This window comes from Galeopterus variegatus, unplaced genomic scaffold (assembly GCF_000696425.1).
Source record: "Galeopterus variegatus unplaced genomic scaffold, G_variegatus-3.0.2 Scaffold1768, whole genome shotgun sequence".
NCBI classification, from domain to species: domain Eukaryota; kingdom Metazoa; phylum Chordata; class Mammalia; order Dermoptera; family Cynocephalidae; genus Galeopterus; species Galeopterus variegatus.
Genome location: NW_007727879.1, coordinates 15,360 through 33,972, shown reverse-complemented (window position 1 = coordinate 33,972; position 18,613 = coordinate 15,360). Strand labels below are relative to the sequence as shown.

Here is an 18,613-nt window from a genome sequence, read left to right as displayed (position 1 = left end):
TACTACAGTTTGTCCGTGTGGGGCATCCCTTCTGCTTTTCCCAAATTGAGACATCAAATTTCCTTACTCGCTGGAAGCATGGCCCTTGTACTTTCCCAACAAAGAATAAGGCATTTCTCCATCTGTCACAGTAGCTTCTGCTCAGGGCCAGAAATATCTCTCATCTTAGCCAAAACATTATACATAGCGTCTGCCATTCTCAAATCAGCTCTTAGAAATGGGTGTTATATCTGGAATCTCTGGAGCTAGAGCAGGCATCACTTCCAGGAACTATATGCTGATAAAGATCTCTTACCCTCCTGCAAGACTAGGACGGGTGCTGAATCTCACTGTCAATCACACGAATGAGGAAATCAGGACAGAGAAAGCACAGGTATACTGAGAAAAACAACAGAGAAACTTCTAAGTGGTTCTCAATTAAAATGGTAAAATTTATGTTATATTTGTATTTTAGCACAATTTTAAAAATTTTAAAGTTTAAAAATATTACTGAGGCTACTTGGCAAATTTATGCCATATTTATATTTGAAATGTCATATAGTAATAGAAAAGGAAAAGAAACATTCGGATTCAAAACTTTTTTGTGACTAGACTATAGGACACTAACTCCAATTAATTAGGTACAAATGAAAAATATCAGGAAATGGTCCCTTGATGATAGTGACTGCACCCTCTACTTTGTGAACATAACTTTAGTGGCTGACATAACACTTTAAATTTTCCTCTGTGCGGAATAGTCAAGAGACCCTGTGTTTCTTCTTATAATAAATATGAAGCTCTTATAAGTCCCTTAAATTTGACTGGACACTAACCAGCAGTAAATCATGATAAATTAACAAATGTGTAGACAGAGCCCTGAGGTAGGCAGAGAATAATTATAAGACCAGGAATTTACAATCTACTTGTGCAGAAAAGATTAGCACAAATAAACCAAAATAGGGTTGTAACAAGGTTAAAAAAAAAATCACTTACATATAAAATATGTGGTGCATCCCTTCTGCTTTTCCCAAATTGAGACATCAAATTTCCTTACTCGCTGGAAGCATGGCCCTTGTACTTTCCCAACAAAGAATAAGGCATTTCTCCATCTGTCACAGTAGCTTCTGCTCAGGGCCAGAAATATCTCTCATCTTAGCCAAAACATTATACATAGCGTCTGCCATTCTCAAATCAGCTCTTAGAAATGGGTGTTATATCTGGAATCTCTGGAGCTAGAGCAGGCATCACTTCCAGGAACTATATGCTGATAAAGATCTCTTACCCTCCTGCAAAACTAGGATGGGTGCTGAATCTCACTGTCAATCACACGAATGAGGAAATTAGGACAGAGAAAGCACAGGTATACTGAGAAAAACAACAGAGAAACTTCTAAGTGGTTCTCAACCTCAGCTGCAAGTTGGAATCACCTGGGGGGCTTTAAAGAAATATTCGTTGGCTGGCCAGTTGGCTCAGTTGGTGAGAGCACAGTGTTGATAACAACAAGGTCAAGGGTTTGGATCCCTGTGCCTGCCAGCCACCAAAAAAAAAAGTAAGAAAGCAAGCAATACTCACACCTGGGTCCCCTCACTGGTGCTGTTCACCATATCATCTGATTCTAATTTCCAACCAAGGTTGGTGGGAACTGTTGATTTAAGGGAAGGCAAATGTCCTCATTCTTAGGTCAGCCTTCCGGGACCCTGGCTGGGATCACAAATTACTGCAAAAGCTGATCTTAGGTCAGCCTCATTCTTAGGTCAGCCTTCCGGGACCCTGGCTGGGATCACAAATTACTGCAAAAGCTGATGGCTTAGAGGTAAAATAGTCTTGAAAAATTACTCTCCAAGATGACAGTCAAGATGTGATCATATTCCATCACTAGAGGGCGAAGTTACTTCACTTTCAACATTTAACATTATTGCCTCAGGTTAAGAAGTCACTCAGGTACATTCCATTTTTTAAAAAAAAGCTGAATGATGAAGTTTAATGAAGGTATACTAAAACTTGACTTTCATGATATCAGTTCCTTCCTATTTATGAAATGACTTTGAGAGGCTATTAAAAGTGCTGTGTCCTTTCATCTTCCTAAAGGGTTTGTATTTTATAGGATATATTGTTTGTACAAAGTGCATGGCTGTGCTGTGTATGTAACCTGTTACCAAGCAGGAGGTAGGGCTTAGTCATATTTAATTAAGATCTGATTGCTTTCTGTCTCAGAAAGTGAGACAATAAACACCTCAGTTTTAAAATCGTTTGATTTTTGTATCTTGAGATAGAAATGAGGCTTTACTAGCCAGCTCCCAGATGATACCAACACTGAAGTTGCTGGTGGAGAGCCACATTTTGAGTGACAGGAGGTGGAGAACCTAGGGGCAGACACCATGACTCATGTTCTCATGATATCCTGGGATGTTAACTCACACACTAACATGTCTGTCTGTCTATCTATCCCCACGAAGGCAGAGAGATCACAAATCCAGGGGGTTCCAAATTGGCTACATATATGAGAATCACTTGTTTGCTTCTTAAAAATAAAGATTCTTAGTCTAACCCCCGGGAGATCATAATCAGTAGGTATAAATGGGGCCCAGGTATTTGTATCTTCCCCACCCTTGAGCCTTGACTCAGGAAGGAATTTGTATTTTTAACCAGAGCGCAGGAGATTTTAATGGAGTCTTCTGCTTTGAAAAATCACTGTTCTTGTCCAAAGTTTTTACGTGACAAAGAGACCGAGGCTGGAAGTGAAAAAGGGACCTTTCAAAGTCAGTGACAGAATCAAAGCAGGATCCAGGTTCTCCTGGCCCTACTAGATTGAGACGCTGCTGCTTGACAGGCATTAACATGTGTGCTTGATCCCTACTCTTATGCTATGCCATTGACAGGTGCAGTAGCTAGTTTCCAAAAACCGCCCACAGTGAACCACATGTCCCATGCATTATCCCTTCCCACATTCAATCTAGGCTGGCCCTGTGACTTGCTCGAACAGGCAGAATGCTCTGGAAATGATGTTGTGTAATTTTGGAGGCTGGGCCATAAGAGGTTTGCAGCTTCTTGTGCATATTTCATCTTGGATGAACCCAGCCATCGTGCTGTAAAGAAGCTCAAGGAACCATGGGGAGAGGTCCATACAGAGAAGAACCAAGGCCTGGTCAACATCTTCAAGTGTGCTCTTGGCCAACAGCTCTACACCAATTTGCCAGCTGTGTGAACAAGGCCACCTTGCACCTTTTAGACATACCACATCAGTGGAGTGGAACTATCCAGTCAACTCACAGAATGATATGAAATAATAAATTGTTGTCTTAAGCCTCCAAGTTTTGGGGTGGGTACTGCACAACAATAGATAGCTGAAACAACAGGAAAAGAAATCTCTTACCTATTAGGCTGGAAAGAGATCTGGTCATAACCTGTGAGTTCACACAAATCCTTCTCAAGCTCTCGGAAAAGTTGCTGGTATCCTTGAGCTTGATCCAGAGGCACAAAGGGGTGGATATTTGCAAATTCTTTCCATGTGACAGGCTGGAAAGCAAGAGGGGAGAAAAAAATGGATGCGTACTTATTGTAATAGCAGTAACAATAATAACTTTAATAATGATGGCGATAACGATACCAGCAAGTGCTAATGCAAAGAATACCTACAATGTGTCAAGCACTGTTCTGAGCAGTTTATCTACCTATTTTTTATACCTCCCCATTTTAAGCACTTTAAATATGTTAATTCACTTAAGTCTCACCATAATCTTATGAGGTAAGTGCTATTACTATCTTCATTTTACAAGTGGGACATAGCTGCCCAAAAGGAGAATTGATACAAAAATATTTTTCTACCTTTTCATGCAATAAAAGGTCCCAAAATAGATTTGCACCCATGAAACACAGTGAGTTGCTTTAGGTATGATTTACCTAAGCTCTTACATAGCACATATGTTATTCTCTGTCTTCATTAAGCAGAACAAGACACAAATGTAAGAGTGAATGGGGAAAACCCTTCCTATCACAATATGAAATGATTTATTTTGCCTGATGTGATGTCACCTTAGGATAAACCTAAATAAAAATAAAAGAACAAGTTACAAAGCTAACTAAAATGGATCTTGACCTAATAGAGGTATTTGCCAACCACAACAGCAAGTTACACAAATCTTCTGTTGATTCAAGCAATAAATTTATACCTCAAATCCCTGCCTTTCTGACAGTGAATGGATTTCTACAGAGAAGGCTTGAGGTTCTTGATTCTGCCTGAGATTTACAACTACAAATTAATAAAATAAAAGCTTTTTACATGGCAGGTCTTAAAAAAAAAAATCTTACCTATAAATTTAAGTGATCAAATTGTGAGAAATATTAGAGTTTCTCCCAAGACTGGTGAACAGCGAGGTTAAAGGTTATTAAAGTAATTAGTAAATCACAGTCCCAGTAGCTTTCACTAGTTACTGGCTTCTGGACAAGCAAGAACACTGCCCCTACTAAGTACCCTCGTAACAGAAGTGACCTACTTACTGAGAGTTCGGATGAACTATTGAGCTTCATGGTGCAGGATCCCTTTAAGAAGCACATCCAAAATGTATCGTGTTAGTGATTTCCTACAGCCCATCCATCTATTAACCCTCACGTCTCCCCACACGGCTGCCCCTTTGTCCCTCTTGCAGCACGTTAGATACAACCCAAGAGCTGGGATCACGGTAGGGCTGGAGGGGAGAGGAAAGGCCACAAACAACTACCAGTGGAATCATGCTGTGAACGAGGGAGATGTCTTTGTTTTCCAGTTTCTTCATATACCGGACAATATTGGTTTCTGAGTGATAGCTGTGAACACAAAACACATGATTAGAGCCAATCAAACTAGATAAGGGTCCATACACATCCTCCTGAAAGATAAGACACACTGAGATCTACCTTTAGAATGCAGACCAATTTCAGCCCCGGGCAACATGTCAACTATCCATCAGAGAGATGGGCACGGAAACCCCACAAACCCCAGAGGATGCTCTGGACAAGAAACTGCCTGCCTGTGGGCATGAGAGGAAGTTGGGAAGAAGAAGATACAGGCTCCTGGGTATAAACTTCAGCCTGGCAACTATCCAACCAAACTCCCCTCTTCCTGACAGTGCCAAGGCAGCAGAGCCACCAGGAAACAAGGTGAGCTCTGCCCGAGTCAGGAAAGGGATCTTTCCGGTGGTGGTTTGTTAATGAGCCATGGCTGAGCCACACTAACCCAGGCCTTGCCACAGGTGGAGTCAGAAGCAGCTCACTATCAATCTCCCTAGCTTATGGCCACATCACAAATACAGATGTCACCCCAGCCACACGAACCTGTTGAACACTTGATGTGTGAGGAACGGGCTAGTTCTTTTGAATGAAGACCCTGGAATACCCCTCTGCTCCTCTCCCATGCTTTCAGCAACCAGTTCCTGCATGGAAAGACCACAGAAATTAAAAGGCAGAGCCGTGCCTGCAGCAAGAGTGGACACCCAGGCTTCAGGATGGCTGGGCCAAAATGGATCAAAGACATAAGTTTAAAAGCTAAAGTTATTCAATGTTTAGAAGAAAATACAGGGGCAAATCTGCATGAGCTTGGATTTGACAATGGTTTCTTAAATATGACAACAAAAGTATGAGGAACACCCCTTACCGCCCAGCTGCCCAAAAAAAAAGCATGAGCAACAAAAGAAAAAAATAGATAAGTTGGATTTCATTAAAATTAAAAATGTTTGTGTATTAAAGGACATCATCAAGAAGGTTAAGAGATGACCCACACAATGGGAGAGAATATTTGCAAAACATGTATCTGATAAGGGTTTAATACCGGAACATGTAAATAAATACATGGCTTGCTTCTCATTCCTCACCAGGCTGATAGTATGGCATCTTGAGCTCTCAGTGGGTGCTCCAGAAATATTCCTCTAATGCATAGATCGAATATCTGTGATTAAATTTAGTGCAGAATTCTAGAAGGAAGGAGCTTACTCAGTCCTGTTTAATTAATAAATAAAGTTTAAAAGAGAACGCTGTGATGCTTCTCTGATGATTTACAATTATTATCTGGTACTGAAGTGCTCTCTCAAAGAGGGCGCAGACAACCAAGACAGCACCATTCAAAACTCTGGAAGGTATTTCCACTTCTGGAGTAAAGGCTTCCTTTCATTGACACATTCAACACATTTCGTGAGTGGCTACTATGCACCAGGCAGCGCAGAGTGTTGTGATTAACACCTTGTCACAGGCCTCGGTAGCTACTGACCACTTTCTCTTTCACTCTCATCTCATGGATAGGTAATTCTTCCCTTACTTGTCCTTGCTGCTTCAACTTCATCATTTCAGAAACCAACTCAGTCTCACTGAAGTGCTTATAGTTCTCATGGTATCTGTCTCCTCCTGGCCTTTGTGGCTGCTTTTCCCAGTGTCTGGAATACCCCTGACCCCATCCTCTTTCTCCATTGTGACATCTTGGTCTGGATACCTACTACCCATCTTTCAAATCCCAGCTTAGGACAATTTCTTTCAAGCATTGGTGAGGAGTTCGTCCTCTGTGCTCACAGAGCATCTTCACACATCACCCATAATAAAATAACATGTCACCTGGATTGTAATCCTGCACTTGTGTGTCTAGATTGCCATCAGACCATAAGCTCCTTGAGGGCAGGAACCACGTCTAACTCACCACTGTGTCCTCAGGGCCTAGCATAGTACCTGGTACAAATTAGGTCCTCGATAATTATTTATTAAGTAAATGAGTATCATAATTTTCCCAGAATCGACATAACCAGGATGACACAAATCTTCATGAATGTCATGAATCTTCGTACTAGAAACAGTTTCAATTAAACACCATTAACAATCCTTCCAACTATCCTGGCTGCCTGGTCCTGGCTGGGGCCCTACAGCAGTGATCTCCAGCTATCAGTAGTCACAGTAGCAAGGGACAGTCAGAGGCATCATTTTAAGAACAAGCCTCCCAGTGTCACACCTGGGCTCCTCCTCCATCACGCTCAGGCCCACAAGAGGCAAGGTCACCCCTGACACTACCTCAAATAGTCATTAAAAGGAATGCATGTTTTTATTTTACTTACAGCTGATGACTCGCAGCCAAAGATCCACAACAAATCGTCCAGATCTTTTTCATTGACTGTTTCATCAAGAGAAATACCAAGCTACAGAAACAAAAATGAAATGCAAAATATCAGCTATAAACTACAAGATCAGTTGAGGAACCCTAAGAAAGTCAAAGGGCAGAAGGTGCCGAACAAAATCTCAGAGTTATTCCAAAATATCAGGGTACCGTTATATGCAAGTGGAGCCTTAGGGGAAGGCAACTAGGCCAGTATGAGACTTCACAAGGTGCAGTTTTGCAGGCCAACTCTCAACTCAAACAGTCCGGGACTGCAGGGCACTGCTATCAGAACTACGTAGGTGTTTACCTTTTCCTTCCCTTGCTTACTGTATTACATCACTTACCAGAGCCTTTACCTTGAACAGTCATACTGTGAAGAGAGGGGAATTATGAGCAAAATATGTGCCTTTGAGTCCCATATACGAAAACACAAAACCTTGGGGAAAGCTGAGGACGAATTATTCTTTATTTGAAAAGGTCACAGTATTCCAAACTGGAAATTAAAATGTTTACCAAAAAATAGACTATGCCCAAAGTTACAATATTATTATTATTTTAAATAAAGAGGAAAGCTTTTAATGAGAAAAGTCATGAAAATTTAGAGAACTGGTAAAAATACTGAAAGCCTGACTTACTGTGCCATCCATGAAGAGCCGCAAGTTGACGCGCCGCAGAGCGGCCCTGCTCAAGACCTCCCTCACGGAGCAGCCACACTGCACCTTCAGGGTGTCAAAGAACAGGTCGTGCTGCAGCTGGTGCCCTGCCCGCTTGAGACCTAGATGAGACGGGAGAGCCACCAATCTCTGACACAGAAACCTACTCCTCGGTTAGGGTTATGCCATTTCACAGAGAAACAAAGAAGTAAGCAACTTCTACTACAGTTTGTTCCTGGTTGCGGCCAGCATGTTGGTGGCTGCTTTAGGAAAAAACTGTGTGTTTATTACCATGCTACAGAAAATTATAAAATACATATAAAAGGGGGAAAAAATCAGCATCAGCACCACCCACGAAAAAGTACTGCTCACATTTTGGTGTATATTCCTTTAGAAATGGGGTGTGTGTGTGTGTGTGTGTGTGTGTGTGTGTGTGTGTTACATCAGATACATATATATATTTCTAGAAATGGGGTGTGTGTGTGTGTGTGTGTGTGTGTGTGTGTGTGTGTGTGTGTGTGTGTGTTACATCAGATACATATATATATTTCATCACACTTTTTTATAAATAATGTATCATAAACTTATTTGCTTTCTATAGATTGATATTCACATTATTATTTTTAGTGGCTGTATAATAGCCAAACATATGGATATACCATACTGTAATTGCTTATTATTGGACAGTCAGGCTGTTCCCACTACTGGGCTATTGTAAACAGTGTTTCAATGGATATTCTTTACAACCTTATTTGATTATTTCCTTTAGATACATACCTAGAAGTAGAATTTCTGAATCAAATTGTTTAAACTTTTGATATGTATCATTCAAGTGCTAGCCATAAGAGTCATACCAACATTGGATCAGCATTCTTCTTAACCTTTACCAACGCAATGGTAGCAATACTATTTTTCTGTTTTAACTTACATGCCTTTGACTAATAGTGAGGTTGAAATTTTATATATTCATTGCCATTTATTTGAATGCTTATTTCTTTTAAAATTACATTTAATGTTCTTTGCCCATTTTCTTTTTTTGGGGGGGGCAGCTCACCAAAAAAACCAAGGTCTAAGGCTGAGCTATAACCAATGGAGTTAACTGGCCAGTCTCTTTGCCCATTTTTCTATCAAGATGTTCATCCTTTCTGCGTCTGGGAGTGAGAGGAGAGTAAAATCTCTATATATTAAAAATATTAATACACAGTCTATCATAGATGTTGAAAATATCTTCCCCAGTTTTTCATTTGACTTTTAATTTTGCATACAGTATTTGACATACATCAAGTTTTCAATTTTACTTACTCGAATTTATCAGTCTTGTTATGCCCCAAAGTTTTATTTTTATCTTAATTTTTTTGGTGGCTGGCTGAGCCCGAAAGTTTTAAAACAGATAACCGACTCACCTTCTGACAAAATCAAAGTGGCGTTATGTACCCTCCTGGCAATGTGCTCCAGCCCACGGGAACCATGGTAGATTGCAAACATGGCAGCCATATTTGCCAAGAGGGCCTAAAAGGATAGAGAGCATTTAAAGAATCACGCTAAACAATGTGATGGAAGATGGCTAGTGGGAAGGAGTAATTACGTTACTCGGGTTGCCAAAACTGAAAACAGGGATAAAGCAGAATGATCTGATTTCCTGCATTCTTTGTGATAGTTGGAGACCATTTATAATCTGCCTGACTACCTGAGGGGAAACACAGCATCTAACACACCCTGGGGTCACTAAACTAAACCTCTGGATTTGACCATTATAAAGGGGTTTCATCCATGCAACAGAAACATGTCACCCATAAGGGGGAAGATCAGGCTGCCATCAGACATTGAGGAACAACATTTAATGTCGAAAGGAAAAAAACAACAATCACAATAATACTTTGAACTTTCAGGAAGAGAAAAAAGAACTGTGGTTACTAGAGGTGGAAAAGGGGGAGGGGGTAAGGGAGAAATTGGTTAATAGACACAAAAAATGATGTTTTGTAATGATGAATATGCTAATTATCCTGATTTGATCATCACATATTGTACACAAATACCAAAACCACAAATATGTAGAATCAATTATGTTTCAATTTTAAAAAGATGAGTTAAAAAATAATGTTGGAAGACAGTGGAGCAATAAAGACCTCAGGGGAAAAAAGGGAGATCTGAGAATTTTATTCTCAATCAAGCAGTTCTTCAAAAATAAAAGTAGCAAGCAATTTTCAAACACACAAGAATTCAGGGAATACCATTCTCCTGAGACCTTAAATAAAACACTAGAAGCTGAATTTCGGTCAACCAAGAGATGAATGGACAGTCTGCGGCAAAAGACTGCCAAAGATGAAAACGCAGGATGCTAGGAAATAAAACCGAAACCCAAAATGAGTTGGCAGGAGACACACTAGAAAGAGAAAACCAAAACCTCCTGGCTTATCCCTGATGACAGCAAGGTCACCTTCTCAGGTAAAGACATCTCTCCTGATCATTGGATTGAGGTTTCAGAAAAATAGCTACAGAGAAGTGTGTTCTAGTGTCACCATAAATGGAAAGGAGCATCTGAGATAAGGGTGCTTCCATGAGGGGGTCCTCTATGGGGAGCAGGGAAGGACCCACTGCAATGGCATCTGGTGGGGAGAGATAAAAAGAGGATAGCTATGATCAGGAACCAAAACGAGCGACATCTTGGGGGGAAATGATGGCTCCTGCTTCTCCTCCTCTTGGTCTCATTCCCTCACGTGCCTTTCCACCCTAGAACCTGCCAATGTTGCCTTCTAAGCACTCACTAGCAGCCCAGGGAACTGGTCCAACTTCTAGCCTCAGACTCACCGCCCGCCCAGCCCATGCTCTTCTCCCGCAGTCCCTCCCATCTCATCAGTCCGGCAGCGTGGTCTCCAAAGCACTAGATCAGCAGCTCAAGGTCCACCTTCATGGCCATTGCCCCAGGGTGAGAAGGGGCACTTCACAGAACAGACCCTCCACTCAACTGAGAAACACAGTGCTTTAAAGCTGGATGATGCTCAATACTGGATCTATTTTGTTAGGTACACCTTTTCTGTGAAGCTGCCAGAAGAAATCTCTATGAAGCCAATGCAAAATAAGAAACAGTTTCCAAAATATGCCAGAAAGTGAAGTCAGCAGTCAATTAAAAAATTGGAAGGAGGGCTGGCCCGGTGGCGCACTGGAGAGTGCGCCGCCTGGGAGCGCGGCGGCGCTCCCGCCAAGGGTTCGGATCCCATGTGGAGACCGGTTCCCGCTCACTGGCTGAGTGCGGTGCGGGAGCAACACCGAGGGTTGCGATCCCGTTGCCGGTCAGTAAAAAGGAAAAAAAAAAAAAAAATTGGAAGGAAAAGAAGATATCAGAGAACAAAGAAATAGACCTTCTTGGATGAAAAGTTCCAGAGAAAGTGTAGACACTCTTGCCAACCCCTTACAACAACTGGAAATAAATACAGAAGCACCACAACACTTTACAGCTGTGGAGAAGGCAAGTCTGAAGTAAAGAATCCATGACATGCTGGCTGGTTCGCTCACTTGAGAAAGCCTGGTGCTGGTAACACCATAATCAGGGGTTCAGATCCCCGTACTAGCCAGACAGACAGACACAGACAGACAGACAGACAGACAGACACACACACACACACACACACACACAAGACAAATCTGTGACACACTGTGCCCAAATGTTCATGGTTATGCTGCTGGGGAACAGAAACCCAGGCCTGATGTTCACAGAATGCCCTGGAAGCCTTCATCACAACAGCTTTGAAGTTGGTTCATGTCCCTTTTTAATCTAGAGTGAATTCTTTCCACAATTAGGAGACAATATCAAGTAACTAAACAACAATTGATGAGATGTATAAAATCACTTTAAAAATCTTTGAAAGGTACTAGAATATCAAAAGAAGATCAAAGAAACAAAGATAGAAACTAAGAAAATTCAAATTTCTTTGATAAATCAGACAAACTTAAAAATACAATCAGGATACTTAAAGAAAGGCGTCAAACATTAACAATAAAAAGATACTCAAAATCATTAGTTATTAGGAAAATGCAAATGAACACCACAGTGGGATGTCACTTCACACCCACTAGGATGGCTGTAACCAGAAAGACAGGCAGTAACAAGTACAAGTGGAAATGGGGAAAAATTAGAACCTCCATACACTGCTGGTGAGGGTGTAAAATGGTGCAGCCACTTTGGAGAGCAGTCTGAAAATTTCTCAAAAATTTAAACATAGAATTATCATATGACCCACCAATTCCAATCCTAGGTATATACCCAAGAGAACTGAAAATGTATGTGTACCCACAAACTTACGCAGATGTGTTCACAGCAGCCTTATTTATAATATCCCAAAGTAGAAACAACCCATATGTCCATCAATTGATGAATGGGTAAACAAAATGTGGTACATTCATACAATGAGATATTATTCAGTCATAAAAAAGAATGAAGTGCTGGTTCATGCTGCAGTATGAATGAATCTTGAAAACATTATGCAAAGTGAAAGAATCCAAGCACAAAAGGCCACATGTTGTATGAACCCCTTTACATAAAGTATCCAGAATAGGCAAATCCAGAGACAGAAAATAGATTAGTAGTTGTCAGAGGCTGCAGGAAGGGGAGAGGGATGGAGTGTGAGTATTAAAAACCATTAAACTGTATACTTTAAATGGGTGAATTTTATTATAAGTCATATATAAATAAAAAAGCTATTGAAATAAATGTAAAGTATACTTCAATAGACCTGACTTTAGAAAAGCTAATGAAAGAGCTACTTGTGGTAGAAGCTGAGAAATAAGAGAATATAAAAAACAGGACATGATGAAAATCCATCTGTTGAAATGTCAGGGGTTAACAGAAAGATTTTTTAAAAAAACTCATTAACACACTTTCACCGATTAAAAAAAAATAGCCATGCTCTATCAATGATGCAAAACTAAGCGAAGTCCAGTGTGGACCCATAATGGCAACAGGAAAAGAGAAGAACTGAGAAGAACATGAAACAGTTGCTACAAGAAGCAGAAGCCTGGGGTCAAAGACATACAGCACAAGAGGAAAGACTCAGAAGTTACCAGCCATGTCCTAACAAAAAAGGATAATTTCATGCTTACAAAGAGAATGATATTGGAGTTAAGAGTGGTTGTTTTACATCACCAATTACGAAAAGGAACACATGAAAAAAAATAGACAACGGAGAGTCAGAAGATCACCCAAATGAGAAGACGAATTAGACAAGACAGTGCATGGCCATATCCGGGGCACTGCATTTGCACAGTTGCTACAAAAGATACAGACCTCTTACCACCCAAGCTAAATGTCAAAACAACAGCTATACACGAACTGGAAGAAATTAAGAAATAGGAACATAACTTTTATTCAACGTAGACAGCTCAAGTTCACGTGGAAAATGACTTTCAAACCTTGAAGCAAAACACTGAAGCCCTAAATGGACTTATGATCAGCCACCTTCTGGAAGAACATGGGCTGAAAGGGCAAGGCAGGCCCAGTTGGCTGCAGAGGAAGGTAAAACACATAGGCAGAGACTTCAGCACATGGAGGGTAAACTCCAGAAAGTAAAGGCATCGTGTAACAAACATTTGCTGCTCAACAGAGGAAAAGCCTAAAACAACTGTCTCCTTCCTGTAACACTGGAAGAGTTCTTACCTGAAAAGAGGCAGCCACCTTCCTGTGGCAAAAAATAATACAAGAAAACCAACCGAGGCAACTGCTCCAAACACCAGTGGCTGTAGAAACAACTATAAGAAAAACGTATTGACCACTGCCCTCCTTGGTGAGGCTTTCTAAATAAAACCCAACGGTAGACCATGGAGCCAATGCCCTGAGAGGAAAGAGCAGTATACCTCCCACAGAGGTGTCTGTGCAATCTCCCTCTTCCTCTGAACCCTAGTGGAAGAAACGCACCTAGAATGGATGGCTCCTATGCTCAGGAGTAGTCCTCCACCTGATCCTAGGGGCTGGCTGGGTTTCGAAAACCCTCTGACCCAAGCCTAGGAGAAACTTCGAGGTGGTCAGAGGCCCAGGCAGCTCATCCTCCCATATCCCATCTATTTCAGGAATGCCTATCATTAGTTCCCAGAAAGAGCACCCCATGACCACCCCAGCTGGCCAATTTGGACCATCTCCTCAAGCACAATCACCTCAAGCACCTTCACTCTGCCTTCCTCACCCCATTCTTGGAGAGCCCATTTCAGGAATGCCTATCATTAGTTCCCAGAAAGAGCACCCCATGACCACCCCAGCTGGCCAATTTGGACCATCCCCTCAAGCACAATCACCTCAAGCACCTTCACTCTGCCTTCCTCACCCCATTCTTGGAGAGCCCCTATTGCAGCCCTAAAAGAACATGTCCGAACCACCACCCATAATGGATCTGCCCCATGGTGAAGAATGCTAGAGACCCTGATCCCCCTCCTTTACACACATGCTTAAAATATATGTGAATAAAAAGAGTGGCCTCTTTGTCTTTCTCTAAGCTTAGCCTGTTTAAGATCTGAAGATGTGATTTTAGGTAAAACATAAACTTTTCATTTTAATATTAAACGCTTATGATGAAGTGAATGCATAGGTAAAGTGTGTGCATATAAAGAACACCAGTAAAATACACTGTATTCTGGTTCTGCCAAGACCACAAGGTTCTCTGCCAATAAGATCTTGCCATTTCTGGTATGCATGCTGCTCAGCAGGTGGTGAATGAATGAAGAAATGAGTGAATGAATGAGCAGCTCATTTCTGTAAATTGCAAGGCATTCAGTGGTCAGGTCAGATAGATGATTTACCTGCGCTGTACAGATGTTGCTGGTAGCCTTGTCTCTCCGGATGTGTTGCTCCCTGGTTTGAAGAGCAAGACGATACACTTCTTTCCCGGTGGCATCTCTGGACCGAGAATAAAGGATCCAGTTAGCACACATAATCATAGCACCAGGAGTTGCCACAAATGGACCTAGGTTTCTTCCTGCCTTGAAGTGAATTTAGCAAATTTATTTGGGTGTAAGTTCATAAAGAAATAATTTCCAAACTCTCCTCTGCCAAAAAGGAGTTCTGATTTTTAGGTTACACTTTGAGGCACCTAGATATACATACAATAAGGCTAGGAATCTTAGAAAGAAATGTCCCAGGAATTGCCCAGACTAATATAATGATGGTGAGTGAAGATTAAGTTTTACTCTGAGCTGTCTTGGCAAACACAGAAAACAGGGAAATACCTGACAAAACGGAATTTCTGTACTAGAAATACAAAGCAACCATATGGCTCTAAAGAAAAAAGAATCTTAATAGTCTTACCAGTTGTCTCTAAAATAACATTTTTCCGGGGCCGGCCCGTGGCTCACTCGGGAGAGTGTGGTGCTGAGAACACCAAGGCCACGGGTTCGGATCCCATATAGGGATGGCCGGTTAGCTCACTGGTGAGCATGGTGCTGACAACACCAAGTCAAGGGTTAAGATCCCCTTACCGGTCATCTTTAAAAAAATAAATAAATAAAATAACATTTTTCCTTCCCTAATACAATTAAAATTCAGAATTCTTAACCTCTATTTCATTAATCTCTGGGGTTGATTTTTCAAAAAGGTAAGAAGTTTGTTATAAAAGTCAGCTGAAGTCTGTCCGGTTAGCTCACTTGGGAGAGTGTGTTGTTCATAACATGAAGGTCAGGGGTTTGGATCCCCACACCAGCCAGTCACCCCCCACCCCCAAAAAAAAATTCAGCTGATGGTAATATACTAAACTTTTTGAATTAGAAAGCCCTCTGCCTCATCCCCTCTGGTGAAGACACATCACTGAAAGAAGCTAATGTACGGCTACTTTAAGAAACTATTACTTTTACACTAAAAAGCAAAGGGCCTTTTATTGTTATGTCACAAATAGAGAGCATTTCAAAATTTCACATCACCATCACATCATTCACTAACTCAGACTATTCACTTATGTTAATAGTCCAGCTTTTATCACAGGTGAAGAAGATCATGCTGAATTTCCCCATAATAATCCTGGCATTCATCTAAGGTCTCAATCTGAGAAGCTTCATCAACGAGAAACACTCAAGAAAGTATATTTAGAAATTACTTGGACAGCCAAGCAACAGCGGCATCTAGGAAATAATGTGGATCACACTCAGTGTGTGTTTTGTAATCTCTCAGGGCACTTCTCTTTACATAACTGTGTGGCATGACAATTCAACTACATGGTTGAATTATTAGTTCCTTTTTGAGTTAGATAACGGTTAGACAACAAACACACCTAAAATATTCAGTCTCTCAAGGATTCCGTTGACCTAAATAAATTTACTTATAGGACTTCAATATGAATACATTATAAATCACACACACACACTTTTTCAAATTTGTAAATTTACTGTGTTTGAGAAGAGGCACTAGTCCATACCCCAAAAAGATTCTCTCTTGTGAATCTATGTTGCACATTACCTTACTTGATCCAACACGGCCCGGTTAAATTCAGAAAGAAATCAACAACATTTGCAATCAAGGGAGGAACCGGGAAAATCATAACCTCAGTGACAGGGTAGGAACATGAGCTGCTTTACCTCGTGACCCCCACCATCCTTCCAGGCATCATCCTCACCAAGCTTTCTCTCACGGCAAAAAAGGCTGCGTGTGGCCCCCCATAGCCCAGGGGCACTCCAAATCTCTGTGAGCTGCCCAGGGCAATGTCTACCCCAAATTCTCCAGGTGGCCTCAAGATACACAGAGCTAACAGGTCAGTGGCACAGCAGGTCAGGCTCTAGAAAGGAAACAGGAGAAAAGGGACAAGGCTGTTAATTTTCCCTGACAGTGGTGGCAAAGTAGGAAATTTTCTCAATGACAGGCAGACTGGCAGAGTTGGTTCATATTCTGTGAACTCCATTTCCTCATTCATTCATTCAACAAATATTTACTGAGTGCCTACTATGTGTCAGGAATTAGAGAATAAAACAAACTTGAAGAAAGGAGGTAAGAAGGAGAGTTTACCATTCCATGTGATGATGGTAAAGAAGTGACAACACACCAAAAGATGGATGGATGGATGGGTAGATGGATGGATAGACGGATAGACAGACAGACAGACAGACAGATAAAAGTTGGGACACACCTCTGTGGACCACCACAAATGTTGTTTGCCTACCCCAGTCTGATGGGCTCTCTCCACGAGTTCCGTAAAGTCTTCCACCTTCCCCTCGGTGTCTGGGTACTGGAACAACACTCCACTGACATCTTTTCCACTGAAGTCCATTTCATGTGGTATCTTCAGCTCGATGAGGACTCCAGTATATCTGAGAAGACAGAGGACAAAAAACAATCATGCTTTCAGTTTACAAGGAAAAATTAACTAAAGTTTCTCTTCAGTGTCCTCCCACCCCGCCCATCCCACACCTGGCTCTTCAGTCACTGCGCTTCACACCTGTCAAGGGCGAGCCACAGCTCCTTCCGTCCTCTCTTCCACCCTTACCTCCCCTCCCCCTTTCCTGCCAGAATCTGCTCCTGGGAGAGGGCCGGGAACATCGCTTCCTAGGGCTAAAGAACCACAACCTGTAACAGCAAATCCATCACCACTTTTCTCCTGGAGTCAGTCTTAGGTGACTGGAAAACCATCAGCAAGACAGGAAGAGAAACTTCCTTAGATTCCTAAAACAACTGATCAAATGTCAGAAGACCCCTCTGAAGGGAGGTCGGGAAGTGGGGGAAGAATGTCCAGCTTTCACAAAGAAGGAAGCAAACACAAGCGGTGGTTGTGCTGTTTGTTTTACCTGAGTACAGCGCTAAACAAATACAATACGCTTTCATCTACACCTCACCACACCTAAGCTTTATATGGATGCCCTGTAAACTGTGCTTGCAGAGGATACACACAAAATCTAACCGTTGTGAGCTCCATTTTTGCCCCTGTTCTGCAAACTTTCTGAAACACTGTTGAAATTATTTTAAAACTTATTATCAGGCAAAAGCAGCTAAACCCACTGCCAATTTTCCCCTCAGTCTTTCGTTTTTTGGGGTGGCTGGCTGGTTTGGGGATCTGAACCCCTGACCTTGGTGTTATCACACAGTGCTCTAACCAACTGAGCTAACCAGCCAGCCCTAATTTTCCCCTCAATTCTGACACAATTCACTTACCAGGGAAATCCCTGCAAGAAAGTGGGAGGAAAAGTAAAACTCGACAATCCCAATTTAAACCAAGTTCACCTCCACTTTGGAAGTGAGAGAGAGAGAGAGAAAGATCAGAGATTAGCATGATAATACCCTGAGTTCAAAACATGAATAAAGTAAATTACTTGGCTCGCGTCTGGACGACAGCTATTGTCTGTGGGTGGCAACGGGGGTCGACAAAAAATCTCCTCCTCTTGTTGTGCCTGTTGAAAAGAAAAAGCACATTCAAATGTGAACATTAAAGAAATCAGTATCTTCTAAGAATGCAAAGCAAATGTGGTACTTAGAGAAAAGTCTGAGCATAGTTTTAAAAAACTGCGTCATTAACGACTAATGGCATTTACTGACTGGAATTCCACTTAAATCCAATTTCCATTCTAACCCCATTTAACAAAATCGGTCTCAAAATGGTTCAAATTTTTAAAAAATATACGATGAGCAAAAAGAAAGAAAAGCAAAGGGCAATGATGACTAGGTACAAGTAAAAACAAGTTAAGGAACTCTTCTAAATAAAAACATCTGAGCATTTTATTGCCAAAGGAGCATTTAGAGATTATCTAAACCTATTGTCCTCACTCAACACAAGAGGGAAAGGACTCATAGACTGTGACAAGTGCAGGCCACATGGCTGCTAAGGGAGCAGAGCTGGGTCTGAGCCCCAGGCCCTGGGAGCTCTGCAGCCGTCCACGGCTTCAGGAAACAAAACTGATACGGATGCTTAACAGTTGG

At 41.5% G+C, this 18,613-nt stretch overlaps 1 protein-coding gene across 1 annotated transcript in view; it reads right to left on the bottom strand.

The window, feature by feature from the left end:
• GLDC (glycine dehydrogenase (decarboxylating)) overlaps positions 1-18,613 on the bottom strand; it is a gene marked incomplete at its 5' end in the record, with an annotated part of 76,566 nt that overhangs the window by 46,638 nt on the left and 11,315 nt on the right. Inside the window, 11 exons of the mRNA XM_008578828.1 lie at positions 3,353-3,495; positions 4,477-4,518; positions 4,698-4,782; positions 5,290-5,387; positions 7,047-7,127; positions 7,723-7,862; positions 9,144-9,249; positions 14,524-14,620; positions 16,288-16,484; positions 16,866-17,013; positions 18,010-18,087. Coding sequence (XP_008577050.1) covers positions 3,353-3,495; positions 4,477-4,518; positions 4,698-4,782; positions 5,290-5,387; positions 7,047-7,127; positions 7,723-7,862; positions 9,144-9,249; positions 14,524-14,620; positions 16,288-16,484; positions 16,866-17,013; positions 18,010-18,087 — 1,215 coding nt within the window. The remainder of the gene's footprint in view (positions 1-3,352; positions 3,496-4,476; positions 4,519-4,697; positions 4,783-5,289; positions 5,388-7,046; positions 7,128-7,722; positions 7,863-9,143; positions 9,250-14,523; positions 14,621-16,287; positions 16,485-16,865; positions 17,014-18,009; positions 18,088-18,613) is intronic.